Below are 14,721 nucleotides of genomic sequence, written 5' to 3' on the forward strand. Positions count from 1 at the left end.
TCACGGCCCCCCTCGAAAAAAAATCATAATATAGTCATATATTATGTCATACATTACTTGGTTGTTGAGAAATACTTTGACGAGCAGAGACAAGCAAGTTATTGTACCTCTGTACCGAGCCTTGATAAGACCTCATCTCGACTACTGAACCCAGATTTGGTCACCTAGGTTTCTTCTTGATGGGGAGGAGGTGGAGAGGATCCAGAGGCGATTGACCAAGATGATAGCAGGTCTATGAACCTTATGACAACAGGTTGAAGAGGTGTGGGTTGTGGAAATTAGTTGATAGGTGAAAAAGGGGAGATATGATTGAGACATACAAATTGCTATAGGGTTTCTATAGGATTAATTCAGAGGATATTTTTGAGATCAGGTCTGGTGGTGGGAGAACTAGGGGACACCTATGGAAGCTAGGAAAGAGTGTGGTCAGTAAGGATGTTAGAGCTGGGTTGTTTACTTTTAGAGTGGTAAATGAGTGGAATAAGCTGCCACAGTCTGTTGTGGGTGCCATGACTGTGAATGAGTTCATGGCAAGGTATGATAGATACTGTGAGAATGTCGTATAGTTGTGTGGACATGATGTTTAGGGCCTCCCTCGATGAGTCTAAAGACTCCCTGGAGTCGCCCGTAATAATAATAATTATTATAATATTTATTATTTATATTCAATACAAAACATACACAGCGAATATTGCAAAAATCAAATGTAAATATTACATTTTTAGCATCTTACATACACATTTAACATGGCACATTATCTTATATTTTTATATAGATAGATATATTGTATAGATAATTTGCAGTACAAGCACATGAAAACGTAAAACGATTAGTAATAAATAATTAAAAACATAAAAGAAGTTTAATAACAATTTAATGTGATGGATGTGTTTCAATACTGCTACACAAAAAGTCAATATCAGGTGAAATATTTGAAACTGCAATTCTTAGATTTCTGCTTTGAAATCAAACACATATGAATAAGCATATATTTACTAATATTCATTAAGCACCGAAATACGCAGGAAGCAAAATTTGTGAACCCGCACCAATATGTGATTTTTTTTCCACATTAAAATATAAAAAATAATAAAAAAGAAATAATAAATAATAAAAATTAAATACATTTCTTCATCATCATCATCAAATTCCTGCCAAGTACCCTCAAGGGGTGTGCAGGATATGACAGTACTACATGAAAAAAATTACATCATTACTAACTTCCTATCTACAATTTTCCTCCAAATCAGGCTGTTACTTGTCAAGAATCCAACATTATCAGATCTTATATTTCTATCATCTAAGGCACTTTGTACCGTATCAATCCACCCTTGGACTTCTTCTGGGTCGTTTTCCTGCCAACCTGGCAGAGAACACTTGTTTTGCTAATCTTTCGTCTCCCATTCTATTTAAGTGACCATACCACCTGAGATTAGCTCTGCTAACGCATTCCTGGATGCTGACAATGTCAAGTTCTTTCCTAATATCCTCATTTTTAATATGATATTGCCATTGATGCCATCTGTTCACGCCTCTAATCTTTCTCAGGACTCTCATATCAGCGGTCTCTAGTCTTTGGTCAAGTGTTTTACTTCTGCCCCCAGCTCTCAGATCCATAAGTTAAAATTGGTTTGAACACAGTCTTGTATACAGCTAATTTAGTGTTCCGACTAATTTCTTTCTTATTCCATATGAATTTATTCAATTGACTTCCCACGATACCAGCTTTGCTGATTCTGTTGTCTATTTCTATATTTAGTTTACCATCTTCAGTAAAAATCGTGCCTAAGTAGCTGAAATGTTTTACTTGTTCCACAGGTTCTCCATTCACAACACAGTTGACATTTTCAATGATTCTGCCTATTTTCATTGTCTTTGACTTTTTATTGCTGACCTTCATACCATATCTATTACAACAGCTATTCAATTTAGTCAGAGAATCTTGCAGACTTGTAACGGATTTATTTAGAAGTATAACATCATCCGCATAAAGCAAAGAGCTGACATTAACATCTCCAATTTTGATATCAGGTTTAATACCACTTTCCTTCATAATGTGATTCATATATAGAGGGGATAATGTACATCCTTGTCTCACACCAGATTTAACATTAAACCATCTTCCTGTACTTCCTTCAATTTTAACTGCTGACTTACTACTCAAATAAAGACTAAGTATTGCTTGATATAATGCCCCATTGACACCATATAACTGCAGCGTATTGAATAACTTCTCTCTTGGCACCTTGTCATATGCCTTTTCCAAATCGACAAAACTTAAATACAGATCTTTGTTATATTCCCATGCTTTCTCGACTATTTGTCGTAAAGTGAAGATCTGATCCTGACAGCCTCTATTTGGCCTGAATCCAGCTTGTTCTTCACCAAGCTTTTCTTCCACAATTCTTCTCAACCGTTTCTCAAGTATACTTGCATAGATCTTGCCAGGAACACTCAGTAGGGAAATACCTCTGTAATTCTCACATTCAGTTTTATTTCCCTTTTTATATATGGGTACTATGAGAGCTCTACTCCAATCATCAGGAATTCGTCCCTCAGTCCAGGCTTTCTGAACTATGCAGTGCAGCCACTGTAAGACTTTTATACCACCATACTTCAGCATTTCTGGTCGAATATCATCTACTCCTGCTGCCTTTCCACATTTCAAGCCTTTGATGGCTTTTTCTACTTCAAGTATGGATATGTATTCCTGACTGCATGCCTGGTCAGTGTTTTTTATCACTGTGCTGTCATCACTGCTTGTTTCATTTAGCAGTTTTTCAAAGTAATTACTCCATACTTCAAGGATATCTTTTTCTCCTGTTTTCATGTCACTTTTATCATCTCTAACTCCTTTTACAGCACGCTTTCCATCATTCCTAAGCTTCTTCAACAACCTCCAGAATATTTTGCCACCTTCTTGATATTTATTTTCTATATTCTTGCCAAAGTCCTCCCATGACTTTTGTTTAGCTAGTTTTACACACTGTTTAGCTTTCTTACATTTGTCTCTGTATTCTGTAAGAGTAAAAGCTGACTTATTTGCCAGGAACTTTTGATATGCTTTCTTCTTTTCCTTCACTGCCTCTTTAACTTCCTGTGTCCACCAGAGAGTTCTGATTTTTTTATCCTTGCACACAACCCCACCACATGCCTCTCTGGCAGAATCAATCAATGTTTTCTTCAGAGTTTGCCACTGAATCTCCAAGGTTTGATTCCTGTTCTCAAACTCTTTCATTTTCTTTTCAATAATCTTTATGTATTTTAGTCTACAGTTCACATCTGAGAGCTGCTCAACTTTTATTTGCTTTAAAACTTTCTTACATGCCATTCTTTTCAATATGAAATTCAATTTTATCCTGCTCAAAACTAAATAGTGATCACTTCCAATTTCAAATCCTTTGTACACTCTGGTGTCCTGCACCATGGAGAAAACATCACTATCAACAATAACATAGTCAATGAGACTTTTCTTATTCCTTGCCCCTTCTCTCCATGTGAATTTGTGCACATTTTTATGTTGGAACATGGTGTTAGTAATAACCAGTCCATGTCCTGAGCAGAAATCCAACAGGTATTTGCCATTATTATTAGCTTTGCTCTTTTCTCCAAATTTTCCCAAAACATTTTTGTATGTCTGACAATCATTTCCTATTCTGCTATTTAGATCCCCAACAAGGACCAACCTTTTCATTGTGTCAGTTGCTTTTTCTAAAGCGTCAAAAAATTCCTCCACTTCTACCTTAGTAGAACCTTCTGTGGGACCATAGGCACAAATAAGTCTCATTGTCCAGTTCCCCATTCTCATATTTGCCCACATTACTCTACTTGAGACTGACTGCCATTCAAGAAGATTAGCCTCGTATTTTGTGTTGAATACTATGGCTACTCCTTCTTTTCCTTGATTGTCATTGCCTGAATATAACATTTTGTATTTATTGCTCAGAAAGAACTCACCAGTTTTGGTCTTTTTTGTTTCAGTCACCCCTATTATGTCGATCTGGTACTTATCTAATTCCTCAGCTAGCTCCATTTCTTTGCCATTCAGGCTTCTTACGTTGATAGTACCGATCTTTAACTCTGGTGATGTTGAGTTGGGGTTTGTTTTCAGATTTGTTCCAGTAGCTGACTTTTCGCTGTTCACCCTGGTTCCCTGGCGAAAACAACGGGGGCCTTGTTTAACCGGGCGACGCCCCAGCTGGCATGAAATTTTGTCATGTTGTACCATCATTTTTTATTTTGGTTTAACCAATAAGAATACAATTTGGTCGGCTAAATCCCAAATTACCAGCCCATCCTCGTTCGTTCAGTATCAAAGTAGATACCCAACAGGGTGCACCACGAGAAGGTGAAGATTGGACATTACGTCAGAAGCCATGGTCGGTTCTCCGCATTCCTTTAAAGGCTATGTGAAGGTCTCCTCTCAGTTATACAGCATTGATCCTTAAGCACCCCTTAAGGGTCAAAGAAAGAAATACATTTCTTTTAAGATTAAAAAAATCTACTTAGTCTTAAAACATTTTAAATTTGTTTTCATTATTTCACAGCCCCCCTCAACAAAACCTGGGGGGCTGTGAAATAATGAAAACAAATTTAAAATGTTTTAAGACTAAGTAGATTTTTTTTATTTTAAAACAAACATATTTAACTTTTATTATTTATTATTTCTTTTTTGCTATTTTTTATATTTTAATGGAAAAATTCACACATTGGTGTTGGTTTACAAACTTTGCTTCCAGCATATTTCAGCTCTTAATGAATATTTGTAAATATTGCTTATTCATATGTTTAATTTCAAAGCAGTGGTTAATTGTATTTACTTCGAATGCTCTCCAGGGAAGCTCCAAATCTTCCTGTCCCTTTCATCACACGTTCGTAATCAGGGACTGTTGATATTGACTTTATATACATATCAAAACTCGTTTAATATTATCACTGTCATCCGAGCTAGTTTTCTGTTGCCAATAAAAGTTTCGCATATACTTCACACATGAAAAAAAAAAAAGCTTAAACAAGTTCATGTTGGGAGATAGTAACTCGCTTGTAGTGGTAAACAACACGCCCTCCCGCAGAGGCAATAAAAACAAGTACTTTTATTATGCCAGTGAATAAGGTATGAGGAGTCTGTGTAATATATTTCAAGACAAATAGTGCAATTAGAGACAACTGGGATAAAAACACACTAATTAATGAATCATATGTCCCCTCATACAGAAACAAAACCATATGTTGCATGGGCAAACACAGTATCTAACTAAAAACTATTGTTATTAATTAGATGTGTGCGAGTTCGATTTCCCAAGGCAGCAATAAAATTCAACCGAACGTGTTAAAATTCGTAAAAATGCTAAAACTAAGTAATATATATATAATGAATGTTATGGCAGTTTCACATATGGAATTCGGTTGAAGAGAGTTAGCATTTCAACTCAATTGTCAGCTATGCTTTTATCTTTCGGTTGCGTGATCTTTTGTTAATACCGCACCAATCATATGCACATTTTAATAACCTGCCTTTGCTGTCTGTTTCGAGTTAGGCTTAATTACCGTAAAGGGAGAAAAGTCACAAAAGAGAAAAATGTTCCTGGTTCGGGGATTCCCTTATTCAGGTAATATTCACTAATTTCATGTTATCAGTCTGTGGTATGCCAGTATCGGTAAGTGGTGATATTATTTGATCTATTCTACGTTAAAAAATTTAACCCTGAGATGGATAAGTGTCTGATAAAAAATAAAAAAAAATTCCCGCGAACAATCAGAAGAAGCAGAAACAGACTAAAAAAAAAAGGACAGTATTTCATATTTTACCAGAACAGCCCGCATCGTCTTCAGAACCAAACGGTCAGAGGCAAAAAATGTAATATATGCATTTGATTTTTGCGATATTCGCTGTGTATGTTTTGTATCAAATATAAATACAATAAATATTATAATAATATATCTCTCTATTACGATTTTTTTCGAGGGGGGGCCCGTGAAATATTTTAATTTTTGCAAAGGGGGCCCTGACATCCAGATGTTTGGGAAGCGCTGATCTAGAAGACACAATATTTATGAGATATCTTGGAATATGAATTTGTGTACAACTTAGATTTAGAGTTTAGTTTCAGCATTTTCGTTTTATTTTAAAATTAAGAGTTAAACCACCCAGGGTGTGAGGGAGTAAGTAAAAATATTCCCGCACACACACACAAAGCAAAATACAAAGGTGATGTTGGCCAGGTGATCTGCTATGGACATAGTGTGAAAAAAAATTCAAATAGGTGATCACTAATTAAATGTCAAGAATTTACAAAATAAAGAACATAGCTGCTGATAACCCTTGCCATTCTTTCCAAGAGGACAGAGGTGAGGCACTAAGATGATAAATTGGCAGGTTACTTTTTTTTCCCTATCTGCTTTTTTGGGATTAGCTGAATACAAACTTGCTTCAAGTCTGAAGAGTAGATGCCACAGTTGGATATGAAAGACTGTACATATGACATAAGATGGGTGTTATTTCTGAAACAAAAATATCAAGCAGAACTGGAAAAATACCACCAGAAGCAAAAAGCATGTTGCTTAGGGAATGAGTGTTTAGATATCTGGATTGTGATATATCTACCTACAAATGACCAAACAGACAAGATGTGGTGCCAAAAGCTTATCTTTGGAAGATGTTATGGATAAAACTGAAAGCATAAAAGGGTCTATTACTCTTGAGCAAGTTTTCTATATGATAATAGGTGGTGGTACTCTTCTTTTTTTTTTTTTTTGGTATACTAGGTAGATGTGTAAAAAATTATATATTTATCTAGCACTCGTAATGTCAACATGTCATCATCATATTCTTGATATATAACCCTCAGGGGATGTACAGAATAATTATGATAGTACTACATGAAAAAGTTACACCATTACTAACTTCTCATCAACAATTTCCCTGAAAATTAATCTATTACACAGTCCAACACAATTTTTGCTGACTTTTATATAAGACTTGTTTTTTACTAATTTGGGTGCGCTGATTTTCAAATATCAAACCCATTTTTCTCTATCACGTCAGGTTTTTCCTCTATGGCATTTTCTTTTTGCTAATTTGTAAGTTTTTGATAGTTTTAAGGAGGCAGTACTATTTAGAGGATCAAAAAAATCGATTTTTTAATATTATTTTCTGAAAGTATGTACTTTTAAAAATCTGTTCCTAACTTTTTATCAAGAAATTCAAAAAATTCCCGAAGATATAGCCTATTATTCAAGGCAGTGCACAGATCAGAATTGGAGCGCTCACCACTCTCGCTTGTTAGTAAACGAATAAATGTGTAAGAACCTGCAACGGCATGTACTGGCGCTTTGAACGGGAATCGAACCTAGGACACTCCTTCCCCAGGCATATGGTTGTGAAGCGCAAAGCCACTAGGCTAACCGCGTGGATGTTTTTTCACTTGGTTATATTATAAATGACTAATGCCAAGAAATTGTATTCCAGGTTGGTCCCTTTATACAATTGTAAGCAAACAAAATTTCATGTGAAATATCTTCACGAGTGGGCTACTTATATACGGAGATTAACGACTTCATATCAATTGTCTTCGTATCCATAACACAAAGCACACATCCTTCTGGATGTGTATATTCGTTGAAAGATTTTCCATTTGATTATACTATAAATTAAAGATGCCAAGAAATAATATTCTTGGTTTAATCCTTTATCCAAGTGTAAGCAAATAAAGTTTGCAAGTGAAGTAACTTCATGACTGAATAACTCGTATATAGAGGCTAATGACTTCACATCACTTGCCTTAGTATCCCACAATGCAAAGCACGTATTCTTACAGACATGTATAATTCCATTATAATTCCATGCATTATGGGAAAGATCACTACCCAGAGCAGTTTCGACCTTTATTGAGGTCTCATCTGTGACAGCCAGACCAAGAAATGATATCAAAGTTGAAGTAATGTTGAAGTAAGATAAATTTTTTTCCCTTACCTCTTTTCCATTTTTATTCATCACTGCTTTTTGAGTTCACATGTACTGATGTTTTGTAGACTTATCTGACACAAGTAGTACAGACAACTACAACAATCTCATATTTTTAATCCCAAGTGGTGTTAGTTGATATGGGTGTTTTTAATCAGTTATAACACCCACATGATATGGGTGTTTTTAATCAGTTCTAACAAACTAAAAAAAAAAAGTTTTCATTGCAAGGATGACATATGTGAATGATACAAAAATCAACTAACTCAAAATCTCGCTGATAATGACACAAAATAAGTTCCTCCATTTCAATATAAGTTTTGTTTTGGCGGTAATTTTGATGAGGGTTTCCTACATGAATAGTTTAGCACACATCAGATGAGTGCTATATGTTCATTTGAGGTAACTTGATAAAAGATTTTCTAAAAAAACAAAGATCTAAAAATAAAAAAAAATTCTTCTTCATTTAGAAATAACTTATTAGCAGAATTCCTACATGGTAAAAGTTCACCGTTCTTCCAAGGTTCTAGTTCCTTTGTAAAGAAATTACGCCAATAGTTACTGGTGGTGTCAAAAGCATCAAAAATATTTCAAGAAAAATATCGAAAACGTACGAAATAAAAACATCGTGCTTCTACATTTGATTTTATGTATTTCATAAAGCAATATTGAAGATACAAGTTTGGAAGAAAAAAAAAAAAAAGTAACGTTGTCCACAATTACTAATGATTTGGAAAGTCTATCTGCATTCATCAGTGAAGAAAACTCAATCATAATGTAGAGTAAGTACAGACTTAATATATCATTAAAGCAGCAATAATATGTTCCAAGTTTTACAAACTTACCTTAATATCATCTTCCTCATCCTCTCCTTCCCATCTGTCACCCAACACGGGTTTCGTGAAAGATGGTGGCTTAAAGTCTTCGCTTTCTAAGGGGGGGGAAAATACAAAGTTATCATTTCACATCAAATAATAATATACACAGCAAAAAAGACAGAAGAAAACAAAACAACATCACGAAAATAAAAATTTCATTTAGGTATCCAAGAGTATTAACCCCAATCTCCGGCAGACATTTTGAAATGCACGTAGTTGGAAAATAACGCAATAGTCACGTGGATTCCAGAAACGTGAACTAGTTTTGGAAAAAACTAAAATTAAAGATTCTAACCGGTAGAGGGCAGACAAAACAAGTCGTGCACATCGAATACAAAACAATATAGAAATACATATATTAAATTTAGCCATCAGCGCACAACATTTAAAGGCACACTACCAAAACTGTTAGATACCTTACGTAAAATGCTATCTGTAGAAAAAAATGTTATATCTCGAGAGATATGTATTAAACATGAAACGTGTGGATTAAATGTGATTACGCAAAAGTTACAATGCTAAAATAGATCATGTTCTGACCTCACGGTCGTCGTAACAAAACAATTAATGGAATGCCTAGAAGAGAATCGAGGACTGCAATAACCGGCAAAATTAAATACGTCACTTTATATAATATTACATATTCCTCTGTACTAATGTTGTTAAAACCCTTAAGTAATTTATATGTCTCAATCATATCACCGCTTTTCGGCCTTGCCTCCAATTTCTGTACGCTTCTTTCGACAGAACTGCTTTCGTATTGGTCACTTGCCTCTGGATCCTGTCCACCCCGTCCTCCTCCCCGAGAAACCTAATTGACCAGAACTGTACACGGTAGTCACGATGGAGTGTTACCATGGTTCTATAAAGTGGTATAAAAACATGGTTGTCTCTGCTCATCAGGGTATTCTTCAGTAACCAAGTAATCCGATAATCTGCTTTAGTCACTTTTGCTATGTGTTCCTCTTTTACCACTTCCATGCGCTATCAACATCTAGCTCTTGCAGTTTCTCAAGCCAGAGCATTGATGCAAGCAATCTCCTAATTTTGTTTACCAGCCAAGTAATTCCCCATATATTTCTCTTTACTGGATATTTTGCATATTTGGCAACCTCACAGGTTGGCCATAAGATCGCTCTCACCAATTGGTGGTAATGTGGTCATGGACAAATTCTCTGATGCCATTACTAGATCTAGCACTCTTACTCTCTCTCTCTCTCGGGACATTCCATAACTTGCTGCCTAAAATAATTATTCCTTGTCAACTCCATAAATTCACTTTCCTTCCTATGATCTGCCTTTTCATACTTCCAATCTATTTTCTTATAGTTTAAGTTCCCCATAATAATAATCTGCCCTCCACTCATTCAGTTTATTTGCCAATGCATGCTATCCCCATAATTGTTTACATCTCATTGTCTATAGAAGGAACCATCTGTATATATTGTACTGCTGACAACTATCTCATTCTATATTCTATTGTACTAAATATCGAAAAAATTCCCTAACGCCTTTTAAAAGTAAAATACACTGATGTAAAAATATTGTGGTGAAGATATGAATTATTTTCATAGAAAAACTACAGAAAAAAACACTTTAAGGTGGAAACAAAAAAAATACTGCTTGAGGAATGAAATTATTGAAACTAACGATGACAATTTAAAAATATACTCATGTGATTATTCCAGAAATCTGGCAATAAAGAAGAAAACTGGTAGACTGGCTCTTCAGTATGAATGATGTTCAGGGATATGCAGTGAGCAATCTTTCTCTTTGGAGATAACAGATAATTGAAAACACAGGTCATGAGCCACAAATAATTTTAATAGAGTTCATTAAAAATTTCACTAGAATGTAGCAAAAGTTGTAAAATGAAAGTATACCTCACAGCTAAAACAATGCGTTCTCTTCACCGGGAAGGTACTTTCATGTGAATTAAAGTACACCATGCTTTCACTTTGGCAAAATCAGTTAAAGATTCAAATATTCAATTAATTGAAACTCTATTTTAGACAGTTGTGACTATTTATATGTTAACTGTTTATATATATTCATATTTTAAATCACTATTTAAAATATAGACAATCATAAGCAAGCATAAGTATACCAAAATCTCAGTGATATGGTCGTTGCTATTAAAGGTAGTACGTATATCTCAATATTTTTAGAAATTGTTAAGAACTATGAATCGCGGTAAACCAAACTTTCTCAGTCATTTCACAGGTTTCTATTTTAGACTACTCACGGAAATGCTCAACGAATGCGAAGAAGTTTTATGGCTTCCAGTATACTAATCTTTATCAGAATAGCGAACGTCGCTAAATTTGATTGTAAGAATGCTAGATTCATTTATAATAATATGGAAATTGCTTAATTATCCTCGCCATATATATTTGACTACACACACTGTCAAATTTTCTTGATCTATCATCAATCATCATGTGTATTCACGGTTCAGTTATTCATATCAAAAATTCTGCAACCAAAAAAAAAAAAAAACTACGTGAAAGTGGAATGCAAATAAATAAATTACCACCCCTCAGATCAAAGTAGCAGAATCAGAGACGCAGCGCACGGTAAGCAGACAATGCGTATCCGGGTTCCTTCTCCAAGGGACACTAAAGTGAGAAGAAAAAATAAAATAAAAACACATTTTTTATTTTATTAAGCGTTAATTAAATGTGCATATTCACTAAATATATTGTAATAAATATATTACAAACAACTTGCAGTTTTTTCTAAATAACATTTAGAAAAAAACTAAACGCTGTTGTTCGTTATAGAACTGACAAAAACACTAAACGAGCAGGGGCGTCATGTTAAAGGGGAACATTACACTACGACCTTTTTTTTTTTTTACATGCAGCGCGCATTCGTCAGTTTGGAAGTGCGGTGCGCACGTGCATCCCACTTAACCTCTATTACGAAGTGACATTTGGCCATTGTTTGCAGAACAGGCCTCACGCATTGTTTGAAAATAAATCACCGAACTGTTGATTGCTGAACACACATACAGTGAATGGGTAGTTAATTCACAATGAGGTAAGTAGATTCAAAATTTAACCTACGCCTTTACAAATCAGCGAAAAATGTATGCATATCGTTGAAATTTTATTTATATTTTTTTTTATGTCTTACCGAATTTTTTTGTTTAATAGATGTTTTACTTTAGAATAAATTTAGGCATAATGGAAACGAAAAAAATTTATCTAGAGCTGCAAATAAAAAGAGAAAAACGGCAAAAGAACTTGAAAAGAAATACAGAAAGGACAGCTAACTAAATTTCTCAAAATGTCTGAAAGTTCATCCACATGCCTCTAAGATAAATTAAAATATTTAAATTTAGATATTAAAAATTTGCGGAGACAAGGATACAATAACGGCGTAATCATGCCAGGTAAAACATAGCGGCGTTCAAATACACTTATCGAATATTAACCCTCGAGCACCCTTTGTCCCGTGCGGAGCAGACATTAAATTTGGTGATCGCTGATGCTGCTCAAATTATTATTATTATTATTAATATGATAAAAAACCTCCATGGAGTTAAAGACTCATCGTGGGAGGTCCACTGTTATACATGCAGGTTATCATGCCGCGCATTAAATATGTTCACTGGCTCTGCACTCATCATACTCTTAGGCAATGCATTTCAATCACTCACAATTCTACATGCAAAAAACCTGCTCCTCACACTCTCCTTAGATACAGCTTCCAGGGATACCTCTTGTTAACTTCCTAACATCATCCATTCTGTGAAAACAACCCCGACATTAATCTGGTAATAACCTCTTAAGAGCTTATATCTCTCTATAATATCTCTTCTCCTCCTTATATCCAGCTATTTCTGAAAATTGCAACTTGTCAATCTGTCTTCATAATCAGCATTACAGAGACCAGAAACCACCTTAGTTAATCGTTTCTGAACCTTTTCCAATACATCTTTTTGAAAACGAGGTTACCAAATCTGCACACAGTAATCCATATGTGGCCTGACCAAAGCCTTATACAAGGGAACAATAAGATCTTTACTTCAACAAGTCATTGCCCTCCACATCATTCCCATTATCTGCTGTGTTGTCGTCACAATTTTAGTAACAACCCCCCGAAATTTTACGTCCTTGTCTACAATCACTCCCAGATCTTTCATCTCCTCTTGCCTCTTCCAAGATATTTCCACTGACTGTGAACACTGGATCCCATTTCTGCTTCCAAAATTTCAGAACCTTATACTTTGCAACATTGAATTGGCAACACTAGTGAATTATCCATTCAGCCATTGTATTCAAGTCCTATTGCAAAGTCACAGCATCCACACTTCAACTGATAACTCTCACCAACTTGGCATCATCTGCATACAATGGCATATCACTATTCAGACCTCTCCAGATATCATTTTCATAAATATTAAACAGCAATGAACCCAAAACACACCCTTGAGGTTTGTTTAGTAATTTTCTTCTTCTGCGATCCAAGTTCCCCGAGTTAGTCGATCTCTGGCAGGGGCAAACGGGTTTTTTCTCCAGAAAACTCGGGTTTTTCGTCCCGTAAACTTAAGAAAATCGACCGTAGAACCGACACTATTCCAGACATTAAAATATTGTGTATATAGTTAGGGACCACGAGATGGCACACTTGTTGGGCCACGCCTTCACTACGGGCTGCCTGATTACTGATAGCCTTGGGCCAGCTATCATTGATTGGCTACCAGCGGAGATTGAACTACTCACTCAGTCTCCAAAAGTTAGATAGGGATAAAACGGCCTCGCCTACTTCCTATACGGAAATAAAAAAGGCGGTAGCTGATTTTTTGTTACCTTCCGTCTTAACCAATAGAGTCAACTGCTCCAGATCTTCTTTAGTTTCTTCTATGAGGGCTGTACCATCTGCATATCTTAAATTATTTATTTTCCTGCCACCGATCTTAATTCCAGCTGGATCTTTGTCTAAATCAGCCATTCCGATAACATATTCACTATAAATATTAAAAAGGTAGGGAAACAGTATACAACCCTGATGCACTCCTTTTTCCACTTGAACACTGTTTGACTGAAGCTTCTTGATTGTCATTCAGCTCTCTTATCAAGAGAATTAGATGTTCAGGTATTCCCACTGATCTCATTACAATCCACAGTGTACTGTGATCCAAACAACAAAAGCTTTCTTATAATCAATAAAGCAAACGAATACTTACTTCTGAAATTCTCTTCTTTTCATAATCTATCTCATGTGTGCTGTTTGGTCTCTAGTTCTACTTCTCCTAAAGCCTGCCTGTTGGAATTTCTGTATTCACGCATGGCTCCAACGTTTATTGGATCACTTTCAGCATAACTTTATTCGCATGCGAAATTAAAATGATGGTTCTATAATTATCAGAATCTCTGGCATTTGATTTTTTTGCGATTGGAATGAATACTGATGTTTTCCAATCTCTAGGCCAGTATAGTTTCTTCGAAACCCATTGACAAGTTTCAGTCAACATGTTCACTACTTCATCCCCATTAGCTCCAGGAACTCTTTCTTTTGAAAATTGTTCCATTGCTGATATCATTTGACTTCTCATTATCATGGCTTCCTCAACAAATTCTCTCCTTCCATATTATTATCTTTCTCGTACAAATCCTCTACATACTCTTCAATCTTTTTTTTTCCCACTGCTTCTTCTTCCATCAGACCTTTACATGAGTTACTTTTTACAACTCCTAACCTAGGGATAAACTTCCTTGTAACATCATTTAGTTTTTTAAACAGATCTCTTATTCTACCTACAATATTGCTTTCTTCAATTTCCTTGCACTTTTAGTTTAGACGTTTTCCTTATGTTTCCTAGCCTGTATTTGGAAATCTGAACTCATTTGTCTGACTCTTTCCTTGTTTCTC

The 14,721-nt window shown here is 35.3% G+C and overlaps 1 protein-coding gene across 2 annotated transcripts in view; it reads right to left on the minus strand.

Annotated features, from left to right (window-relative positions):
* Window positions 1-9,075, minus strand: part of eIF3j (eukaryotic translation initiation factor 3 subunit j) — a 192,270-nt gene extending 183,195 nt beyond the window's left edge. Inside the window, exons 1-2 of one of the 2 annotated variants that reach the window (XM_090406482.1) lie at window positions 9,023-9,075; window positions 8,809-8,894 (exon numbers count right to left, since the gene is read on the minus strand). In XM_090406482.1, coding sequence (XP_090262608.1) covers window positions 8,809-8,894; window positions 9,023-9,041 — 105 coding nt within the window. In that variant the 5' untranslated portion in view covers window positions 9,042-9,075. The remainder of the gene's footprint in view (window positions 1-8,808; window positions 8,895-9,022) is intronic. The other variant, XM_090406484.1, reaches the window with a different exon arrangement.
* Between the last annotated feature and the right edge of the window lie 5,646 nt (window positions 9,076-14,721).

Source organism: Typopeltis vanoorti, chromosome 16, assembly GCF_054136105.1.
Source record: "Typopeltis vanoorti isolate ZY-2024b chromosome 16, IOZ_Tvanoo_1.0, whole genome shotgun sequence".
NCBI lineage: Eukaryota > Metazoa > Arthropoda > Arachnida > Uropygi > Thelyphonidae > Typopeltis > Typopeltis vanoorti.